Below are 22,376 nucleotides of genomic sequence, written 5' to 3'. Positions count from 1 at the left end.
CGCGCAGCAGCGCTCCGGCCCGAGTGACAGCTGGAACACCGAACATCTCTACGGATTTTGAGTGCCATCCTTCACCAACGAACCTCAACAGAGACCAGCGGTGACTACCCTAACTAATCTGGCCAGTAAACCTGAGCTCCAGCGCCCTTCCTGTACTCCCCTGCCGGCACCTCTGCCTCAGGGGAGGGACAGGGAGGGTCCCCCCCTCCCCCCGCATAGCCGGGGGAATTACCGGCCGAGAAGGTACCTCTACCTTGGAGGTAGAGGTGCCGGGAGTAAAGACATGCCATGCCATTGGCCGATCGGATAGAACGTAGATAAGTGGTGGGGGACGGCAGCCCCTAAGGAGTCGCCAGTCCCCAGTTACCCCCGGTGGGGCGTAACATATTGGCGCAGCGAATAGGATCTGATCTTGCCTCTGGCATGAACTAGCTTAGCTATTAGACCACCGAGACAGGCAGGGAGTCGCCCGGTAGTAAGTGCGGGTTACTTGGCAGTGACAGGTAACAGACCACCACCTCAGAGCAGGAATGGATGGAGTGGCTGGTGGACTGTAACTTAGTGGCGAGCGCTTCCGACTGACTGGAGCGACCTCTTGGGCTAACACGTGGCCACAGTCGTTAGGGTCCCTTCTGGACGCCGTTGCTATTCGTTAAAGAGAGTGTCTGCGTGTGAGAGGAATAACACTATAGGGGGAGGATAACGGATCGACACATGTGGAGGAGAATAAGGAACCCAGCCCCTGCCAGCAGGTGCGGCGTCTGTATCCGCTGTACCGCGGCAGATGGCTGGGGGACAGTACCTGGCCCGCGACCGACCTTTTTTCACACTCTTAGTTAGACGAGCCACTCAGATAATCTTTGCATGCCAACGGGGGACACCTCCCGGAACTTGCTTCAGCCCAGGACCGACTGTGACACTCCCATAGACTCGGCGGGGCATGAAATATGCCAGGCCCGGCGGCGCATCTAATACACCAGGCCCGGCAGGACACCAAACACGCCACATCGAGGGACAGAGGGACCGCAGGAAAGAACCAGCCACAACGAGAAATAGAGACACACCGAGGTGTGGGCATTCCCAGGCATAAACCATATATATATATATATATATATATATATATATATATATATATATATATATATATATATATATATATATATATATATATATATATATATATATATACACACACACCACCCTTATAGTTCTCAGCTGGGGAGGGAACCACAAATGTCCCCAGGTCGGACTGCTCTTCTGGTATCGACCCTAAGTGTCTTGGCACGCCCTCAACTTTTCTTTGTTAATTTCTGCAACATTCGCGGTCTTAGATCTCATTTTCAATCTGTAGAACACCATCTCTCCTCTAATGAACCTCATCTTCTTTTCCTCACTGAGAGCACAGGTGTCTGAGGCAACTGACAGTACTCCTTTTATATTCCTTCTTACTTTCTCTATCCTCATTTTCAATCCAAAGTTGGATGTTGCGTTTATGTGCGCAGTGACTTCACCCGCTCTTGTGCCCACGCTCTTGAACCTTCTGAGTTTTACACCATCTAGCTACGACTATAGAGTCACTCTCAAACCAAATTTATTTGTGCTGTATACCTCTCACCTAATCCTCTGACTAAGAAATTCTTTAACTGCTTAACTTCCAAAGTGGAGAACGTTCTGACTCCTTTCCCTTTTGCGGAGATCTCCATTCTTGGAGACTTCATTGTTCACCACAAGCTTTGGCATTTCTCTCCCTTACCTGACCATCCTGGTGAACTAGCCTTCAATTTTGCTATACTCCATGACATAGAGTAATTGGTGCAACACCCTACTTCATATTCCTTGGAGATACGCCCAAAATTCTTGACCTTTTCCTAACCTCTAATTCTTCTGCTTATGCTTATGCTCTCTCTTATGCTTATGCTATCTTCTCCGTTGGGCTCCTCTGATCACAATCTAATATTTCTTTCTTGTCCTATCGCTTCAATCCCTCCTCACGATCCCCCTTAAACGGAGGTGCCTCTGGCGTTTTGCCTCTGCTAGTTTCGGGGAGCTGAGGAGGTATTTTGCTTATTTTCCTTGGAAGGACTACTGCTTCCATGACAAAGCCTGTGTCTCTGCCGAGCGTATAACAGAGGTGATAGTGTTTGGCATGGAGGCATACATCCCTCATTATTTTTCTCAATCTAAACCTTCTAAATCTTGGTTTAAGACAGCTTGTTCTCATACTATACATGATAGAGAGGTTGCCCACAAAAGGTACTTAAGCCTTCCATCACCAGAAATTCATGCACTTTTTTTATTTCTGCCCAGAACCATGTCAAGTCTGTTTCAAGACCATGTCAAGGCTTGTTCCTCCCTTTCATCCACTCTCTGACCACTTCATGCTACCTATCAAAATTCTTTGCAATGATGTTTTCCTTGCCCTCGCTGGCCTAAACCCTCGGAAGACTTATGGACCTGACGGGGTTCTTTCTATTGTTCTCAGAAACTGCGCCTTCGTGCTTGCAACTTGGCTAGTCAAACTCATTCAGCTTTGTCTGTTAACATCTACTTTTCCTTCTTGCTGGAAGCTTACCTACATTCAGCCTGTTCCTAAAAAGGGTGACTGTTCTAATCCCTCAAACTACCATCCTATTGCTTTAATTTCCTGCCTACCTAAAGTTTTTTTAATCTATCATCAACAGGAAGATTCTTAAACATCTATCACTTCACAACCTTCTATCTAATCGCTAGTATGGGTACCGTCAAGGCCGCTCTACTGGTGATCTTCTAGTTTTCCTTACTGAGTGTTGGTCATCCTCTTTTGGAGATTTTGATGAAACTTTTGCTGTTGCCTTAGACATATCAAAAGCTTTTGATAGTCAGGCACAAAGCTTTGATTTCCAAACTACCGTCCTCCGGCTTCTATCCTTCTCTCTGTAACTTTTTTTCAAGTTTCCTTTCTGACCGTTCTATTGCTACTGTGGTAGACGGTCACTGTTCTTCTCCTAAATGTATTAACAATGTTGTTCCTCAGGGTTGTGTCCTGTCATTCACTCTCTTCCTATTATTCAGCAATGATCTTTTAAACCAAATATCTTGCCCTATTTACTCCTCCGCTGATAATACCACGCTGCAGTTTTCCACGTCTTTTCAGAGACGCCTAACCTTTTAGGAAGTAAACAGTTCACGCAAGGAAGCCACAGAACGCATGATTTCTGATCTCTCAAAAATTTCTCATTGAAGTAGAGCAAATTTAGTATTCTTCAATGCCTGAAAAACTTAATTCCTTCTATTATCAACTTGAAACAACCTTTCAGCCAACTATCCCTTCTTCAATAACACTCAACTGCCCCCCCCTCTTCTACACTGAACATCCTCGGTCTGTCCTTTACTTATAATCTAAACTGGAAATTTCACATCTCATCTGTAGCTAAAACAGCTTCTATGAAGTTAGGTGTTCTGAAACGTTTCCGCCAGTCTTTCTCACACCTCCATCTGCTAACTTTGTACAAGGGCTTTATCCATCCATGTATGGAGTATGCTTCACATGTCTGGGGGGTTCCACTCATACCGCTCTTTTAGACAGGGTGGAATAAAAACCTGTTCGTCTCATCAACTCCTCTCCTCTAACTGACTGTCTTCATCCTCTTTCTCATCGCCGGAAAGTTCCATCTCTTGCTATCTTCTACCGCTATTTTTATGGTAACTGCTCTTCTGATCTAGCTAACTGCACGCCTCCCCTCCTCCCGCGGCCTCGCTGCAAAAGACTTTCTTCTTTCTTTCACCTCTATTATGTCCACCTTTCTAATGCAAGAGTTAACCAGTATTCCCAATCATTCATCCCCTTCTCTGGTAAACTCAGGAATTCCCTTTCTGCTTCTGTATTTCTACCTTCCTATGACTTGAACTCCTTCAAGATGGAGGTTTCAAGACAATTAATCTTCAAGTTTTGACCATCACTTTGGATCCTACTTGGGATCGGCATCTCAGTGGGCATTTTTTTTTTTTTCTTTTATTGTATTTTTGTTGCCCTTTGGCCGGTGTCCCTCTTACATAAAAAAAATTATATATATATATATATATATATATATATATATATATATATATATATATATATATATATATATATATATATATATATATATATATATATATTATGATAGGATGTCCATGTACATATTATAAGTTTATTTTCGTTATACCATTTTTATCATTATTACTACTGTTTATCATTTATATATTTGATTTGTATGTACATCGCCTCTCGTTCTCCTTTTGCCTGTGTTTGATCACTCTACAAGCACATATTTGATGGCAACGGTGCTCCCACAGTGCCTCCTGCGATTTTTTTTTTTTTTTTTATATGTCCTGCTGCGAGCGGACTCCCTTTGTTGACGTGCCCAAGCTTTACACCACGTGCTCCCGCCTCGTGCTTCTATTACGTCTGTTCCTGTTTTTGGCCGAGCCTCCTTTAGTGTGCCACCTGCTATCAAGCTGCTTTCTGTGCCTATCCTGAGTGATTTTTGGATTTCTGAGCTGCCGTCGCTGCTTTTAGCCCCCAGGCACACCACTACGTGCTTTATCGTCCCGTCATGCATACATCACTTCCTTGCGCTACAGCCTAGATCCACTTCAGTGTTCCTGTCCCCACACTGCCGCTGTATTTGCTGAGTGCCTTATAGGCTTTGGGGTTGTTCTACGATTTGGATTTTCCAACACGCTTAGAGGAATCTGCCTCCTTGTCACCGGCTTGTTCCCTGCCTGTTTCCCAGACCCTGTGCTTTGTCCTGGTTCTGCCTGCTTGTGATCTGTGTCCATCGTCATCCCCCAGGCCTCCCGCCCTGTCACAGCTCTCAGTTTTTATCTAATATCTGGTATATATTTGCCTTGCTGTGGCTCTCTTATTTTTGTCTGGTGATTTTTTTTTTTTTTTTTTGCACTTACCGCCTTTGCTCCTCTGTTTTGGCGTTCATTTTTGCCGACTACTCTTTCATTGGCTCCCTACTGATTTTCCGGCTTGTGTTGCTTCCTTTCATTGGTCCTTGGCCTTTGTTTACATTTTCCTCCTCTCTGATAGGCCACGGTACCTTATCCCGGTCTCTGATTGGCTGTTTCCAGCCGTGCCGCCATTTTGTGCATCATCCTCTATTTTTATTTTTTCTTAGGCTTTTGTGTTTATTGGTTTTCATTATGCTATGTCTTTCTAAAGTATTACCATCAACCACAGCTATGCACGCATCATTTAACACATACACCCACAATTACTGTCTCTGCCTGTATTTAACATTTTTATAAACCGCATTTTCTTGCATTTGTACAATGTTTTTCCCTAGGCATATACATTTTTTTGTCTTTGTGCATTTTTATTTATCCTGGATCGTTTTGCAGTAACCGTGCCGGTCTAGTGTGTATGCTGTGTGTGTGTTCTGGTGTTCCCTGTGTCTTTGTCAACCCTTGGGCTCCCACAGCTCCCTTATACTTGCCCCATACCTATGCCTCTCCTAGCTGAAGCTGCAGCAGCCCCAAGCCTACACCTTATCCAGTTGGGTTGTGTTATAGCTTTTGTTTATTTATTGAGGCCGAGTTAGCCTAACTCACTTATATTTGTGCTCACTCCTAGTACTGATATTTTACCATTTTATGTTTTTGTACTTGTGTGCTGATTCTGTTCTGTTCTTGTGTTCTGCTTCTCCTGCTGCCACTATGGCTCCTCCTTCTGCCCCCACTATCAAACTCTTGCACCAGGACCATACCATTAAAACATTTTTGGGTGAAGACCCCAACCATTCTGTATTGTCGGTTTTACAGCAATATGAGGAGTTGATGACAAACAGAAACATCACCTCGGGGACAGAGAAGATGTCGTTCGTCAGGTTGCAGTTGATTCCAGGATCACTTGCCTTTACCATGATGTCCGCTCACTGCTTTCAGCCTTATATGCTTCAAAATGACAATACTGAGTTTCGTATTAATTTCTTGCGTGACTTTGGAGCTTCACGGACTCACGATTCTTTTCTTTGGGCTTCTCGTTATGCCGAGTCGTATACTACGCAGCTCACATGGTCGATCAAATTCATGGTACCGAATACCCACATGATGCTATTGCATTTTTGAAGTCCGGAAACTGGATACAAAATGGTCAGATGAGTCTAGATAATCTACAAGTCTTCTTGGAGCTCACAAGCTATTTTAATTATCTTACTCCTTAGGAAAGACGTGTTGCTTCCATCATTGAGATTAAACCCACTGACTCCATTTTTTATTTTGCCATGAAAATCAGTAATAAATTGCAGGAATTGCCTCATGGTCATAGCTTGTCACCTGTTGTAATTGACCCATCTCCTGCACCTTCACCACCTCAGACGTCTTCCCGTTGATCGTATTTCCTCTTAAGTCTTGCCTTCCTCCTGTTCAGTTTTTTTAATACACCTATTGTCGCAAAGGTGGTCACACCAACTCACATTGCTTCCTTTTTAAGAAAAAAACTCAAGTCTGCTCGCTCATCGCCTCCACCGGAGCATGACACAACTTCTAGGAATGTGCCCTTAAAGCAGTTTTCAGGCCACTCTCGTCCTAAACCTTCCTCACCTGGTCGTCATGTCCATTTTAATTCCTTTGCTCCTACATGATATACGCGCTCACCATCTCCGGCCCCGAGACCTCGTATGCCTCTTGAGCGTCTGTCCGCTTTCATTCCTCTGCTTAGACACGGTATACTCGCTCACCGTCTCCGGTCCCAAGACGTCGGATGTCTCCTAAGCGTTCATCTAAATTCTGCCTTCTTCATGGTCCAAGTAACCAAATGACAGAAAAATGTTTCAAAATTCTAGAATGGCAAAAGGAGCAAGTTGTGACGGCCTCTCCGTCAAATTTTCAAAGCCGTCAAACTCAACGCGGGAAAAATTAGTGTCGTCTTGTCCGGAGCACTCTCTCACTCTTTCCAATGTCATTGCTGCTTCTCAAGGTATGCAAGGTTACCAGTGCTTTTCTTATGGCACTCCTCTTTCCTTGGGAATTGACACTTGTGTTTCTTGTAATCTCTTGAGTGTCCAAGCTTATTCCAAATTTAAATATCTATTTAATCTTCCCTTACAGCCTGCTGACAATAATCTTTTCAGTGTACAAGGTTCTTCCTTACATGTCCTTGGTACAGTTGATCTCCCTTGTCTCTTGTCATAAATTCACCACCATTTGAAGAAAAATTCTTGTAACTTCTGATTTTGTTCTCAGAAGTATTGGTCTATTAGGACTTGACTCGCTTGTGACTCATGGTATTGATGTTTTTCATCAGCACCATGCTATTTCATATCAGGATATTGTTATTTATGCAATGGACATTCCGGCACCACTCTTAACCTCTAAATCTCCTGTTCACACTTTAAAGCATTTACGCACCACAGATCACGGTTTTTCACTGCCTGATTTCACAGAGTCAAAACGTTCAGTCTCTGCTGTGGATGTCTGTTCTGTTGTTGTGACTGGAGATCAGCGAGTGGGCCCCATGAGTGCTGTTCGCCTTCCCGTTCGCGTGACAAATGCGCCTGTTTACTCCTGCGTCTTATCTTTGCCAGAGTCTGTTCGCGTTCATAGGTTGGCTCTTGAAAGTACTCTTTCCTGTGTCCGAGAAGATCATGTAACTGATGCCTTGTTGACTAATCTAACTGGTGCCCCGATTTCTCTTAAGAACGGCGTACTTCTTAGTCCTTTTGAAGTCTGCGAAAGTAAGTCCTTTGATGACTCTCCACATCTTATCGCTTCTGTTTCTCCTAATACAAATATTTCTCATGATACTGCTGATCTCATTCCTCAGCTTCCAGCTCATGTTAAGGTGTTGGATTTCCCAAACGCAAAGTCTCGTCTCCCTGACTTGCTAGTCAAACATAAACCAGCTGTTGCTTTGCCTTATGAACCTCTTGGTGTCACAGATCGTATTCCGCATCACATTCAGTTAAAACCTGATACACGTCCTTCTTTTATGCCTTCCTATCGTTTGCCTCACAGTTAGCGTGCTGTTGTTCAGAATTTAGTTGATGGAAAGCTGGAAGACGATATCATCCAAGAATCACACTCTCCGTGGGACTCACCACTGTTTTTGGTTCCAAAGAAAGACGGTTCTTTTCGTGCTGTAGTTTATTTTCGGATAGTTAACTCTGTGACCGTCCCTGATCATTATTGTCTTCCTGTTTTAAGTTAACTTTTGCAGTCCATCGGAAAAGATAGCACTGTATTCACTACTCTTGACCTCAAATCATATTTTTGGCAAATTTCACTGGATTTTAGTAGATTAATACATTTTCTACGCCATCAGGTCATTATGAGTGGCTCCGTGCGCCAATGGGTCGCCCCTGACTTGCCAACGACTTGTTAATAGTCTTTCTCAAGGTCTTATTGGCGATGGTTTGTTTTGTATACCTTGATGATTTGATCTTGGTCTCGTGATCATGAGTCTCACCGACAAACTCGAACTTATTATGCAAAAATTTCAAGAAGCAGGTTTTAAACTTAACCTTCTTGAGTGTAAATTCCTTCCCTCACGCACTGAGTTTTTAGGTCATGTAGTTGACAAGGATAGCATTCACACTACTGATGCCAAAGTTCGAGCAGTTTAAAAGTGCGTTCTTTCATCGGTCTTGCGGGTTTTTACCGTGCATTCATCAGAGATTTTGCATCCATTGCGTCCTCTCTCACGCGCCTTCTAAAAAATGATGTCTCTTTCATATGGCACGACGCCCAGCAAGCTAGCTTTGTCCGATTCAAACGTGCACTCATTCATGCTCCAGTCATTGCCTCTCCAGATTACAGTTTGCCTTTTACACTCTTCACCGGTGCAAGTGGTTTGGGAGTAGGCGCTGTTCTAATGCAGCAGACTGAGACTTCTTGTCCTCAGGTTATTGAGCATGCCAGCCGTACCCTAAATGGTAATGAGGCTCGCTATTCAGTTACTCATCTAGAGGCTCTGGCTTTATGTCATTTTCGTGACATCATCTATGGCTACCAATTGACTGATCATGCTACCCTGCTTCACCTTTTCAAGGGTAAAAATTTATCAGGTTGTCTCGCCAGATGATTTGTCATAGTCAATCAATTTAAACCGGGAATCAGATATTTGCCCGGTAAAGCAAACGTAACTACAGATGCTCTCTCTCGAAATGTTGTTGTTGCTTCTGTGTCAGAAATTACTAATTTCTCACGAGAGGAACTTTCTGTTGCCCATCATCAAGACCCTTTATGGTCTGCTGTGGTATACGAGTATGCCTTACAATCGGGTGATGAGTCTGTTTTACCCAAGTTGCATGTACCTTTGTCTCAGTTTTCCCTTGTTGATGGTATATTATGCCATACTGTGTCAGTTTATGAGAAAGCAGTGACGCAACTTGTCATCCCCACTTCTTTAGTTTCATCTGTGCTTCAGCTCATTCATGATGCTCCCCAGTTTGGTCATCATGGCCGTGACAAATCTTTAATAATGACTTGTAAGCGTTATTACTGGTCTACGATGAGCCTTAACATCACAAATCATGCAGCTCAATGTCTTTTGTGCACAAACTAAAGGTATCACTCACACAGCTCCTATGCTTGAATATCCGACCCCTGCTGGTCCTTTTGATACTGTTGCTATGGACTTTTTGCCATTACCTCACAGTTATCAAGGATTTTCCTATGTTCTAGTCTGCGGTGATCATTTCAGTCGTTTTTTTTTTTATTCTTGTACCTTTGCCAAACAAATCTGCTACAGTTGCGGCCCATGCTTTAGTGTCCAACCTCCTTTGTCCATTCACTACACCTTCAGTTTTGCTTTCTGAAAATGTCTCAGAGTTTAAAAATGAGGTACTTAATGCCATTTGCCTGCAGTACAGAATTTCTCAATGTTTTATTACTGCTCACCATCCAGCTTCTAATGGACTTGTGGAACGGAGTAATAGAAAAATTTTGGAGATCCTTCGGCATGTTGCAGGTAAACTCCATGAGTCATGGGAAGATTGGCTTTCCCATGTAGCTGCTTTCATTAGTGGATCTGTGAATTCGTCTACGGGAAAGACTCCTCACTATATTGTGTTAGGCGAAGAGAAACGTCTCCCTTACGACATAGTAGTAGCCCCACGTGTGCCGTTGCATTCCGCTGATTACTATGCTCAGTCGCAAATCCGGACGTTTCAGAAGTTTAAGTCTCCACCTGTCTCTCATACTTCTGTTCATCGTGTCCCTACACATTCCTATCATCTCCGGGTATGTTTCTTTTTTTTTTTTTTCTGGGCCTCATTTTACATTTATCATTTACTTTTGTTTTTTCTCTCTCTCTCTCTCTCTCTCTCTCTCTCTCTCTCTCTCTCTCTCTCTCTCTCTCTCTCTCTCTCTCTCTCTCTCTCTCTCTCTCTCTCTTTTTCTGTCCCATGGGTTTGTCTGTTTTGTTGTGCCCCTGGGAGCGATTATTATTTTTATGGCTTATGTTAGGATTACATTGATTACTGTTTTTGTGCTGTCCTGCAGTGATATTTCTTTTCATCCTGCAGGAGGGATCATTTCATAACATTTTTGTTTATTTATATTATTATTATGTCCTTTTTATTGCATCATCTTGTGTGACTTACAAAGATAAGTCCACTATACATCCATATCCACGTATTTTTCATTGTTATTATTATTCCATTCTGTGTTATTTCCTGAAATTTTGCTTGTTCTACTTTCTTGCTATTATGTTATTGTCTTTGCTTTTGTGTGCCTTCCTCCAATACATACAAATACACATTTGTCCCTATATAAGTACACATATTTCATATTCTCTTCATTATTTTTCTTGTGCCTTATGGTATTCTCTATGCATTTTTTTGTGTGTGTGTGTGTGTGCATTTACATATTTGTTTTGCCTTCATTTATTACTTTTTGTGTCTTAGATAAGCACTCTCCATGTTCATATATCGATATTTCTCATTATTATTCTTATTCTTATTGTGTCTTCATATTTTTACTATTTGATGTGCTTGTGCTACTCGTATTTTTTTTTTGTTTTTGTTTTTGCTGTGGGGTTCGCAGCATAGGTGTGGCCGAGCTATATGATAGGATGTCCATGTTTATATTATAAGTTCATTTTCTTTATGCCATTATTATCATTATGACTACGATTTATCATTTATATATTTAGTTTGTATGAACAACGCCTCTCGTTTCCCTTTTGTTTTTTTTTTATCTCTCCATAGGTGGCATCACGCGCGCCCCCTCAGTCAGCGGCTGGCCTCTGAGCTGTTTAGATTTACTCTGTATTTCGCAGTTTGTTATACTGGGAGATAGTTTACGCAGTTATCCCTGGACTTGGACATTACCACATGTGCTAGCTCAACCCCCTAGCACAATATATATATGCATATGCATTTTAAGCTTTGTTTACCCGTCAGAGGAGTTGAAAATCTATGGGACTAGCGGATGTGCTATGCCTGTAGCTATGAGGTGAGGGACAGACAGTTGCATTGTCACAGCCTCGGAGGTGCCACTTGGTCAAATAACGAATGGTTTAATCTTATTTTTTGAAGACTGTGGAATAATATTACAGTATCTTATAGCAAGACAAATGGTATTAAAAACATGTAGTTTATCTGCAGTGATATTTCTTTTCATCCTGCAGGAGAGATAATATCATAACATTATTGCGGTGATTAAAAGTACTCCTGTAAAATACTACATGGCATCATCACTCAGTTGCTTTCGAGGGAGCTCGGATTATATATATATATATATATATATATATATATATATATATATATATATATATATATATATATATATATATATATATATATATATATATATATATATATATATATATATATATATATATATATATGTAGACACCTGCCGAAACGATAATTACTCCCAGTGAGGTCTAAAGCACTGTTCAGGGGGTGCTGTGAACTTATCATTAAACCCAGCTGTGACCTCACTGAACGTTTCCCTTTGTGTCTCACAACACAAGGGGGTAGTCACAGCCTGCCCTCTAAAGACAACTCTCTTCCTCCACACAAAACTACAAGCACCTAATAACACACACACCCTTCACTCCAAAAATTTTAAAATCATGGCGACTCCTACACCAGCCTCGGAGTCCCCATCTGGGGAGGGGACCATAAATGTCCCCAGGTCGGACTGCCTTTCCGTCGACGACCCTAAGTGTCTTGACACCCCCCTCAACTTTTTCTTCATTAACTTCTGCAACATTCGCGGTCTAAGATATAATTTTCAATCTGTAGAACACCACCTCTCCTCTTCTAAACCTCATCTTCTTTTCCTCACCGAAACTCAGGTGTCTGAGGCAACTGACAGTAGTCCCTTTTCTGTTCCCTCCTACTTTCTCTATCCTCATTTTCGATCCAAAGCTGGATGCTGCGTTTACGTGCGCAATGACTTAACCTGCTCTCGTGCCCACGCTTTTGAATCTTCCGAGTTTTCCACCATCTGGCTACGACTACAGAGTCATTCTCATACTAAATTTATCTGTGCTGTATACCTCTCTCCTAACTCCTCTGACTATAAGAAATTCTTTGACTACTTAACTTCCAAAGTGGAGCACATTCTGACCCTCTTCCCTTTTGCAGAGATCTCCATTCTTGGAGACTTCAATGTTCACCGCCAGCTTTGGCTCTCCTCTCCCTTCACTGACCATCCTGGTGAACTAGCCTACAACTTTGCTATCCTCCATGACCTAGAGCAATTGGTGCAACACCCTACACGTATTCCTGACCGTCTTGGAGATACGCCCAACATTCTTGACCTCTTCCTGACCTCTAATCCTTCTGCTTATTGTGTCACCCTTTCTTCTCCGTTGGGCTCCTCCGATCACAATCTCATATCTTTATCTTGTCCTATCACTCCAATCCCTCCTCAGGATCCCCCTAAGCGAAGGTGCCTCTGGCGTTTTGCCTCTGCTAGTTGGGGGGACCTGAGGAGGTATTTTGCTGATTTTCCTTGGAATGACTACTGCTTTCGTGTGAGAGACCCGTCTTTGTGTGCTGAGCGCATAACAGAGGTGATAGTGTTTGGCATGGAGGCGTACATTCCTCACTCTTTTTCTCGTCCTAAACCTTCTAAACCTTGGTTTAACACAGCTTGTTCTCGTGCTATACATGATAGAGAGGTGGCCCACAAAAGGTACTTAAGCCTTCTTTCACCAGAATCTCATGCACTTTATATTTCTGCCCGGAACCATGCCAAGTCTGTTCTCCAACTAGCCAAAAACTCCTTCATTAACAGAAAATGTCAAAACCTTTCAAGATCTAACTCCCCTCGTGATTTCTGGCATCTAGCCAAAAATATCTCCAATAACTTTGTTTCTTCTTCTTTCCCTCCTCTACTTCAACCAGATGGCACCACTGCTATCACATCTATTTCTAAAGCTGAACTCTTTGCTCAAACCTTTGCTAAAAACTCTACCTTGGACGATTCTGGGCTTGTTCCTCCCTCTCCTCCACCCTCTGACTACTTCATGCCACGTATTAAAATTCTTCGTAATGATGTTTTCCATGCCCTCGCTGGCCTAAACCCTCGGAAGGCTTATGGACCTGATGGGGTCCCTCCTATTGTTTTCCGAAACTGTGCCTCCGTGCTTGCACCTTGCCTAGTCAAACTCTTTCAGCTCTGTCTGTCAACATCTACCTTTCCTTCTTGCTGGAAGTTTGCCTACATTCAACCTGTTCCTAAAAAGGGTGACCGCTCTAATCCCTCAAAGTACCGTCCTATTGCTTTAATTTCCTGCTTATCTAAAGTTTTTGAATCTATCCTCAACAGGAAGATTCTTAAACATCTATCACTTCACAACCTTCTATCTGATCGCCAGTATGGGTTTCGTCAAGGCCGCTCTACTGGTGATCTTCTGGCTTTCCTTACTGAGTCTTGGTCATCATCTTTTAGAGACTTTGGTGAAACTTTTGCTATTGCCTTGGACATATCAAAAGCTTTTGATAGAGTCTGGCACAAAGCTTTGATTTCCAAACTACCCTCCTACGGTTTCTATCCTTCTCTCTGTAACTTCATCTCAAGTTTCCTTTCTGACCGTTCTATTGCTGCTGTGGTAGACGGTCACTGTTCTTCTCCTAAATCTATTAACAGTGGTGTTCCTCATGGTTCTGTCCTGTCACCCACTCTCTTCTTATTATTCATTAATGATCTTCTAAATCAAACTTCTTGTCCTATCCACTCTTATGCTGATGATACCACCCTGCACTTTTCCACGTCTTTTCATAGACGTCCAACCCTTCAGGAGGTAAACATATCACGCAGGGAAGCCACAGAACGCCTGACTTCTGATCTTTCTAAAATTTCTGATTGGGGCAGGGCAAACTTGGTATTGTTCAATGCCTCAAAAACTCAATTCCTCCATCTATCAACTCGACACAATCTTCCAGACAACTATCCCCTCTTCTTCAATGACACTCATCTGTCCCCCTCTTCTACACTGAACATCCTCGGTCTGTCCTTTACTTATAATCTGAACTGGAAACTTCACATCTCATCTCTAGCTAAAACAGCTTCTATGAAGTTAGGTGTTCTGAGACGTCTCCGCCAGTTTTTCTCACCCCCCCAGCTGCTAACTCTGTACAAGGGCCTTATCCGTCCATGTATGGAGTATGCTTCACATGTCTGGGGGGGTTCCACTCATACTGCTCTTCTAGACAGGGTGGAATCAAAAGCTTTTCGTCTCATCAACTCCTCTCCTCTAACTGACTGTCTTCAGCCTCTCTCTCACCGCCGCAATGTTGCATATCTAGCTGTCTTCTACCGCTATTTTCATGCCAACTGCTCTTCTGATCTTGTTAACTGCATGCCTCCCCTCCTTCCGCGGCCTCGCTGCACAAGACTTTCTTCTTTCTCTCACCCCTATTCTGTCCACCTCTCTAACGCAAGAGTTAACCAGTATTCTCAATCATTCATCCCTTTCTCTGGTAAACTCTGGAACTCCTTGCCTGCTTCTGTATTTCCACCTTCCTATGACTTGAATTCCTTCAAGAGGGAGGTTTCAAGACACTTATCCACCAATTTTTGACCACTGCTTTGACCCTTTTAAGGGACTGGCATTTCAGTGGGCATTTTTTTTATTAGATTTTTGTTGCCCTTGGGCAGTATCCTTTCTACATAAAAAAAAAAAAAAAAAAATATATATATATATATATATATATATATATATATATATATATATATATATATATATATATATATATATATATATATATATATATAAGTATATGAATCATATTCCATCCATGGGTAGATAGGATCCATGTAAAAACTGACAGACACACTTCAGAATGCCCAATTTAGTGTCATTTATTTATTTTTATTTCTTATTATTTTTTTTTGTTAATTATATATTTTATCTTATTTAATATATTCATCTACTATTTATTGATTTATATATATATATATATATATATATATATATATATATATATATATATATATATATATATATATATATATATATATATATATATATATATATATATATGAAGAAGAGGCAGAAGGCTCCTACCGAAACGATAATTACTCCCAGTGAGGTCTAAAGCACTGGATCAAGAAGTGTTGTGAACTTATCATTAAACCCAGCTGAACGTTTCCCTTTGTGTCTCACAACACAAGGGGTCAGTCACAGCCTGCCCTCTAATGACAACTCTCTTCCTCGACACAAAACTACAAGCACCTAATAACACACTCACACCCTTCAATGAAAAATTCAAAATTATCATGACAACTCCTACACTAACCTCGGAGTCCCCATCTGGGTTAGGGGACCACAAATGTCCCCAGGTCGGACTGCCCTTTTGATAACGACCCTAAGTGTCTTGATACCCCACTCAACTTTTTCTTCATTAACTCCTGAAACATTCGCGGTCTAATATCTACTATTCAATTTGTAAAACACCACCTCTCCTCTTGTAAACCTCATCTTCTTTTCCTCACTGAAACTCAGGTGTATGAGGTAACTGACACTAGCCCCTTTTCTGTTCCCTCCCACTTTCTCTATCTTCATTTTCAGTCCCAAGCTAGATGTTACGTTTATGTGCGCAACGACATGACCTGCTCTCGTGCTCTCTGAGTTTTCCACCATCTGGCTACAACTACAGAGTCACTCTCAAAATAAATTGATCTGTGCTGAATACCTCTCACCTAACTCCTCTGACTATTAGAAATTCTTTGACTACTTAACTTCTAAAATGGACCATATTTTGACTTTTTTCCCTTTTTGTAAAGATCTCCATTCTTGGATACTTCAATGTTCATCACCATTTTTGGCTTTCGTGTTACTTCACTGACCATCGCTGTGAAATAGCCTTCAACTTTGCTATCCTCCACGACCTAGAGCAACTGGTGCAACACCCTACTCGTATTCCTGACCGTCTTTTTTTTTTATTTTTTATTTTTTTTTTTTATGTAGGAAGGATACTGGCCAAGGGCAACAAAAATCTAATAAAAAAAAAATGCCCACTGAAATGCCAGTCCCATAAAAGGGTCAAAGCAGTGGTCAAAAATTGGTGGATAAGTGTCTTGAAACCTCCCTCTTGAAGGAATTCAAGTCATAGGAAGGTGGAAATACAGAAGAAGGCAGGGAGTTCAACGGGGGAGTTCAGAGAGTTTACCAGGCAGGCAGGGAGTTCAGAGTTTACCAGAGAAAGGGATGAATGATTGAGAATACTGGTTAACTCTTGCGTTAGAGAGGTGGACAGAATAGGGGTGAGAGAAAAAAGAAAGTCTTGTGCAGCGAGGCCGCGGAAGGAGGGGAGGCATGCAGTTAGCAAAATCAGAAGAGCAGTTGGCATGAAAATAGCGGTAGAAGACAGCTAGATATGCAACATTACGGCGGTGAGAGAGGGCCTGAAGACAGTCAGTTAGAGGAGAGGAGTTGATGAGACGAAAAGCTTTTGATTCCACCCTGTCTAGAAGAGCAGTATGAGTGGAACCCCCCCAGACATGTGAAGCATACTCCATACATGGAGATACGCCCAACATTCTTGACCTTTCCCTGACCTCGAATCCTTCTGCTTATGCTGTCACCCACTCCTCTCCGCTGGGCTTCCCCGATCACAATCCCATATATGTATCTTGTCTTATCACTCTAATCCCTCCTCAGGATCCCTCTAAGCGAAGGTGCCTCTGGCGTTTTGCCTCTGCTAGTTTGGGGGAGATGAGGAGGTATTTTGCTGATTTTCCTTGGAATGACTACTGCTTCCGTGTCAGACACCCGTTTTTGTGTGCCGAACGCAAAACAGAGCTGATAGTGTCTAGCATGGATGGGTACATTCATCACTCTTTTTCTCGACCTAAACCTTCCAAATCTTGGTTTAACACAGCTTGTTCTTGTGCTGTACATGATAAAGAGGTGGCCCACAAAAGGTATTTAAACCTTCCATCACCAGAATCTCATGGCCCATGCCAAGTCTGTTCTCCACCTAGCCAAAAACTCCTTTATTAATAGAAAGTGTCAACATCTTTCAAGACCTAACACCCCTCATGATTTCTTGCATCTAGGCAAAAATATCTCCAATAACTATGCTTTTCCTTTTTTCCCTCCTTTCTTTCTTTCTTTGCAATGATGCTTTCTATGCACTCGCTGGCCTAAACCCTCGGAAGGCTTATGGACCTAATGGGGTCCCTCTTATTTTTCTCCGAAGCTGTGCCTCTGTGATTGCACCATGTCAAACTCTTTCAACTCTGTCTTTCAAAATCTACCTTTCCTTCTTGCTGAAAGTTTGCCTACATTCAGCCTGTTTCTAAAAAGGTTGACCGTTTTAATCCTTCAAAACTACCATCCTATTGATTTAATTTCTTGCCTACCTAAAGTTTTTGAATCTATCCTCAACAGGAAGATTCTTAAACATCTACCCTTCTATCTGATCGCCGGTATGGTTTCTGTCAAGGCCGCTCTACTGGTGATCTTCTGGTTTTCCTTACTAAGTCTTGGTCATCCTTTTTTAGAGATTTTGGTGAAACTTTTGCTGTTGTCTTGGATATATCAAAAGTTTTTGATAGAGTCTGGCACAAAGCTTTGATTTCCAAACTACCCTCCTACAGCTTCTATCCTTCTCTCTGTAACTTCTTCTCAAGTTTCCTTTCTCACCGTTCTCTTGCTGCTGTGGTAGACGGTGATTGTTCTTCTCTTAAATCTATTAATAGTGGTGTTCCTCAGAGTTCTCTCCTATCACCCACTCTCTTCTTCTTATTCATCAATGACCTGCTAAACTAAACTTCTTGTCCTATCCACTCCTACGCTGATGATACCACCCTGCACTTTTCCACGTCATTTCTTCATAGACGTTCAACACTTCAGGAAGTAAACATTTCACGCAGGGAAGCCACAGAACTCCTGACTTCTGCTCTTTCTAAAATTTCTGAATGGGGCAGGGCAAACTTGGCATTGCTCAGTGCCTCAAAACTCAATTCCTCCATCTATCAACTCAACACAACCTTCCAGACAACTGTCCCGTCTTCTTCAGTGACACTCAATTATCCTCCTCATCTACACTGAACATCCTCGGTCTGTCCTTTACTTATGATCTGAACAGGAAACTTCACATCTCATCTCTAGTAGCTAAAACAGCTTCTATGAAGTTGGGTGTTCTGAGACATCTCCGCCAGTTTTTTTCTTTTTCATCCCTCCAGCTGTTAACTCTGTACAAAGGCCTTATCCGTCCATGTATGGAGTATGCTTCACAAGTCTAAGGGGTTCCACTCATACCGCTCTTCTAGACATATTGGAATCAAAAGCTTTTCGTCTCATCAACTCCTCTTCTCTAACTGACTGTCGTCAGCCTCTCTCTCATCACCGCAATATTGCATCTCTAGCTGTCTTCTGCCGCTATTTTCGTGCTAACTACTCCTCTGATCTTGGTAACTGCATGCCTCCCCTCCTCCCGCGGCCTTGCTGCACAAGACTCTTTTTTCTCTCACCTCTATTCTGATCACCTCTCTAATGCAAGAGTTAACTATTATTCTCAGTCATTCATCCCTTTCTCTGGTAAACTCTGGAAATCACTGCCTGCTTCTGTATTTCCACCTTCTTATGACTTGAATTCCTTCAAGAGGGAGGTTTCAAGACACTTATGCTTCAGTTTTTGACTACTGCTTTGGACCCTTTTATGGCACTGGCTATTTTTTTATTTATTGGATTTTTGGTGTCCTTGGCCAGTGTCCCTCCTATATATATATATATATATATATATATATATATATATATATATATATATATATATATATATATATATATATATATATATATATATATATATATATATATATATATATATATATATATATATATATATATATATATATATATATATATATATATATATATATATATATATATATGTGCTAGGAATGTTTTCTCGAAAAAAAAAAAAATCGTCAGATAAAAAAAAAAAAATGCCAAGATCTTGTGTATGTATCTTTAATATGTGATTTTTGGTATCTGCTGAATATCTTTTAATCAGGAAACAGTTACTGAACCATGCTGAATCCCGGAGAGATCGAACAAGCACTGACCTAAGTAGATGTTGTAAATTTGCCTCTGTCCCAGCTGTGACCTCCCTTTATGTTACAAAACAAGGGGATAGTCACAGCCTGCCCTTTACCTAAAGATATCCTTCTTCTTTCATATAATGCTACACGCATCTAATTCAAAATTTTGAGTTAAAAACTGTTTCAATAATAACAGTGTGTTAACTCACAAACCTTTGGCGGGCTCAATGAAGCATACTGTGAAGTTGAATATCTTGGCCATAGTTTCCACCAGCCGCACGTTGCCGCCGTACCTCGACACCAAGTTACCTTCTTTGTCCTGCCGATACATTATCTCCGGGGGAAACTCAAATGTTACCACCTGATGAGAATTTTGTAGAATTAATCACTATCATATGTGTGTGAAATGAGAGAGGCTTAAGACAGTCAGATTGGAGTTCCTATTTCCTCTTGCAATATTTTTAATACTTAAACAAAAAGATAATTGTTATGAAAACTTATAAATGATAACCAGATATATTTAGGGAAGCTGTAAGAAGCCATCAGACCTACACGTGGCAGTCCGTGTATAAAACATTCCTACCTATTCCCACCGGTCTTCCCTATCCATAACTTGATGTGATCTTTTAAAGTTCCTTTTTAACCCGTTACTAACACTCTGATTAATGAGTATGTTCTAGTGATACAAAAAACACCTTTTCTCTATTAAGAAGTATATTTCACGCACTGCCTCCTTTATACTTACGTTCAGAGTGGAGCCGTGCAGGTTCTTTGTTTTGTCAGGAAAGAGCGGCTGGGTGAAATTATGCTTGGCAATTAGATCTCTCGTGACGAGACTCTTGGTCTGAGGATGAGTCCTGGGATTAATGCTTGGCTGAAATGAGTCCCTTACATTGGCAAAAAACGGCGTTGGCCAAGTGAGAACTCGGGAAAGACGATCTTTTTTGTACAACAAATTTCTTAGCACAACGAAGTGTTCAGGTTTGTCCTGTCAGTAAAAATATAATTGTCTGTAATTATACAAATTCTATTTCATATTTTCTAACAATGAGGAAATGACAATGCAAAACAATGTAAAAAATTACAATGAAGAGCCTAGATGTCTCCCTCTTGAAATAGTTCAAGTTAAAGAGATAAGAGGAAATGCAGAAGCAACCAGGAAGTTCCAGAGTTTGCTAGAAAAAAGAATGACAGACTGAGAACAAAAGTTCACTTTTTCGTTAAGGAGGTGAACAGAATATAAGCGAAATAGAGTATAAAAGCAGTGTGCAGCGAGACCGAGGGAGGAAAAGAGGCATGCAGTTAACAAGATGAGAAGAGTAACATGAAAGTAGCTATAGAAGAAAACAAGAAATACAACGTTGTAAGGAGAAAGTCTGAAGACCATCCGTTAAGGAGTTTCCAGGATGAAATCTCCACCCTCTTCAAGAAAGAAGTGTACGTGAAATCCCTCTGTGTATATGAATCATATTCAATACATGGATAAGACTCATGTAAAAAGTGACAGATACACTTCAGAATGCCCAATTTAGTGTCATTTATTTTTTTATTATTTATTTATTATTTTTAATTCATTATCTATTTTATCTTATTTATTTATATATATATATATATATATATATATATATATATATATATATATATATATATATATATATATATATATATATATATATATATATATATATATATATATATATATATATATATATATATATATATATATATATATATATATATATATATATATATATATATATATATATATTTATTTATTTATTTATTTATTTATTTATTTATTTATTTACGAGTATTTTATTTTATTTTATTTTTATTTTTATTTATTTTTTTTAGCAAGAGATGAGTTCTGGCTTCCAGTTTAGATTACTAGTAAAGGACAGACCGTGGATGTTCATTTTGGGAGAGGAGGATAATTGAATGTCAACGAGGATCTGATCTTTGAACTTTCTGATTAAGGCATGGTAAACTTGGTGTTGTTCAGTGCCTCAGACACCCAATACCCATTAACGCGATATATTGTCTAGATAACTATCTTCCCTTTTTCAATTATACTCAATTGTCCCTTTCTTCTACACTGACCATCTTCGGTGTGTCCTTTACTTATAATCTAAACTGGACACTTCACATTTCGTCTCTTCTTAAAACAACAACTGTGAAGTTGGGCGTTCTGAGTTATACCCCCCATTTCTTTTCTCGCCCCTTTCCCCTCCACCACCTGTTACCTTTGCACAAGGGCTTTATATAATCGCACTTAACCTTACTTAACGTAACCCCATGTATGGAGTACGCATCACATATATGGGGGTTCCACTCATACTACTCTTTTGAACAGGGTGGAATTCTCTTTTCTTTTCCTCTGTCTTCAGCGTCTCTCTCCGCCGTTGTGTTACATTCCTTAGTATCTTAAATCTTTATATTCACGCTACCTGCTCTTCTGATCGTGGTAATTGCATGCTTTCCTTCCTCTCGTGGTATCGGGTTTTAAGGTACTGTTCGAATAGATAGTTGAAACAAGAGTCGGAAGCGTCGGCATCACTGTATCTGTCCTGGATGTTAGGTTTCATGTTCTGACCAGTAAACACACCGCCCTCTCTGGTGTCTCTCTTTCCCTGTTAGCTCTACCACACTCACACCTGTTCTGTCCATCTCCCTAATGCAAGAGTTAACAGTGTTCTTAGAATAAAAAAAAAAAAAAAAATCATATAATATCCAGTTTGGAAAAAAAAATAATAGAAAGCAGACGTACAGACTAAATGATAAAATTTCGAAACAACCAATAAGCAAAGATGGAAGATTAATGAAAGGTGAAAAATTTGTATGCATCGTTTCCAAATGAAGAGAGGTGAATTTCTAAGGTTTAAGCTATTAGGAGAGAGTAG

General features: G+C 40.9%; 1 protein-coding gene across 1 annotated transcript in view; it reads right to left on the bottom strand.

Annotated features, from left to right (window-relative positions):
• LOC135092847 (glutamate receptor ionotropic, delta-1-like) overlaps positions 1–22,143 on the bottom strand; it is a 37,928-nt gene extending 15,785 nt beyond the window's left edge. The window contains exons 1-3 of the mRNA XM_063991589.1: positions 22,129–22,143; positions 20,222–20,464; positions 19,690–19,837 (exon numbers count right to left, since the gene is read on the bottom strand). Coding sequence (XP_063847659.1) covers positions 19,690–19,837; positions 20,222–20,464; positions 22,129–22,143 — 406 coding nt within the window. The remainder of the gene's footprint in view (positions 1–19,689; positions 19,838–20,221; positions 20,465–22,128) is intronic.
• Positions 22,144–22,376: the final 233 nt, after the last annotated feature.

This window comes from Scylla paramamosain, chromosome 41, assembly GCF_035594125.1.
Source record: "Scylla paramamosain isolate STU-SP2022 chromosome 41, ASM3559412v1, whole genome shotgun sequence".
NCBI lineage: Eukaryota > Metazoa > Arthropoda > Malacostraca > Decapoda > Portunidae > Scylla > Scylla paramamosain.
Note: the sequence above shows the minus strand (reverse complement) of the source record. Positions and strands in the feature narration are given on the sequence as shown.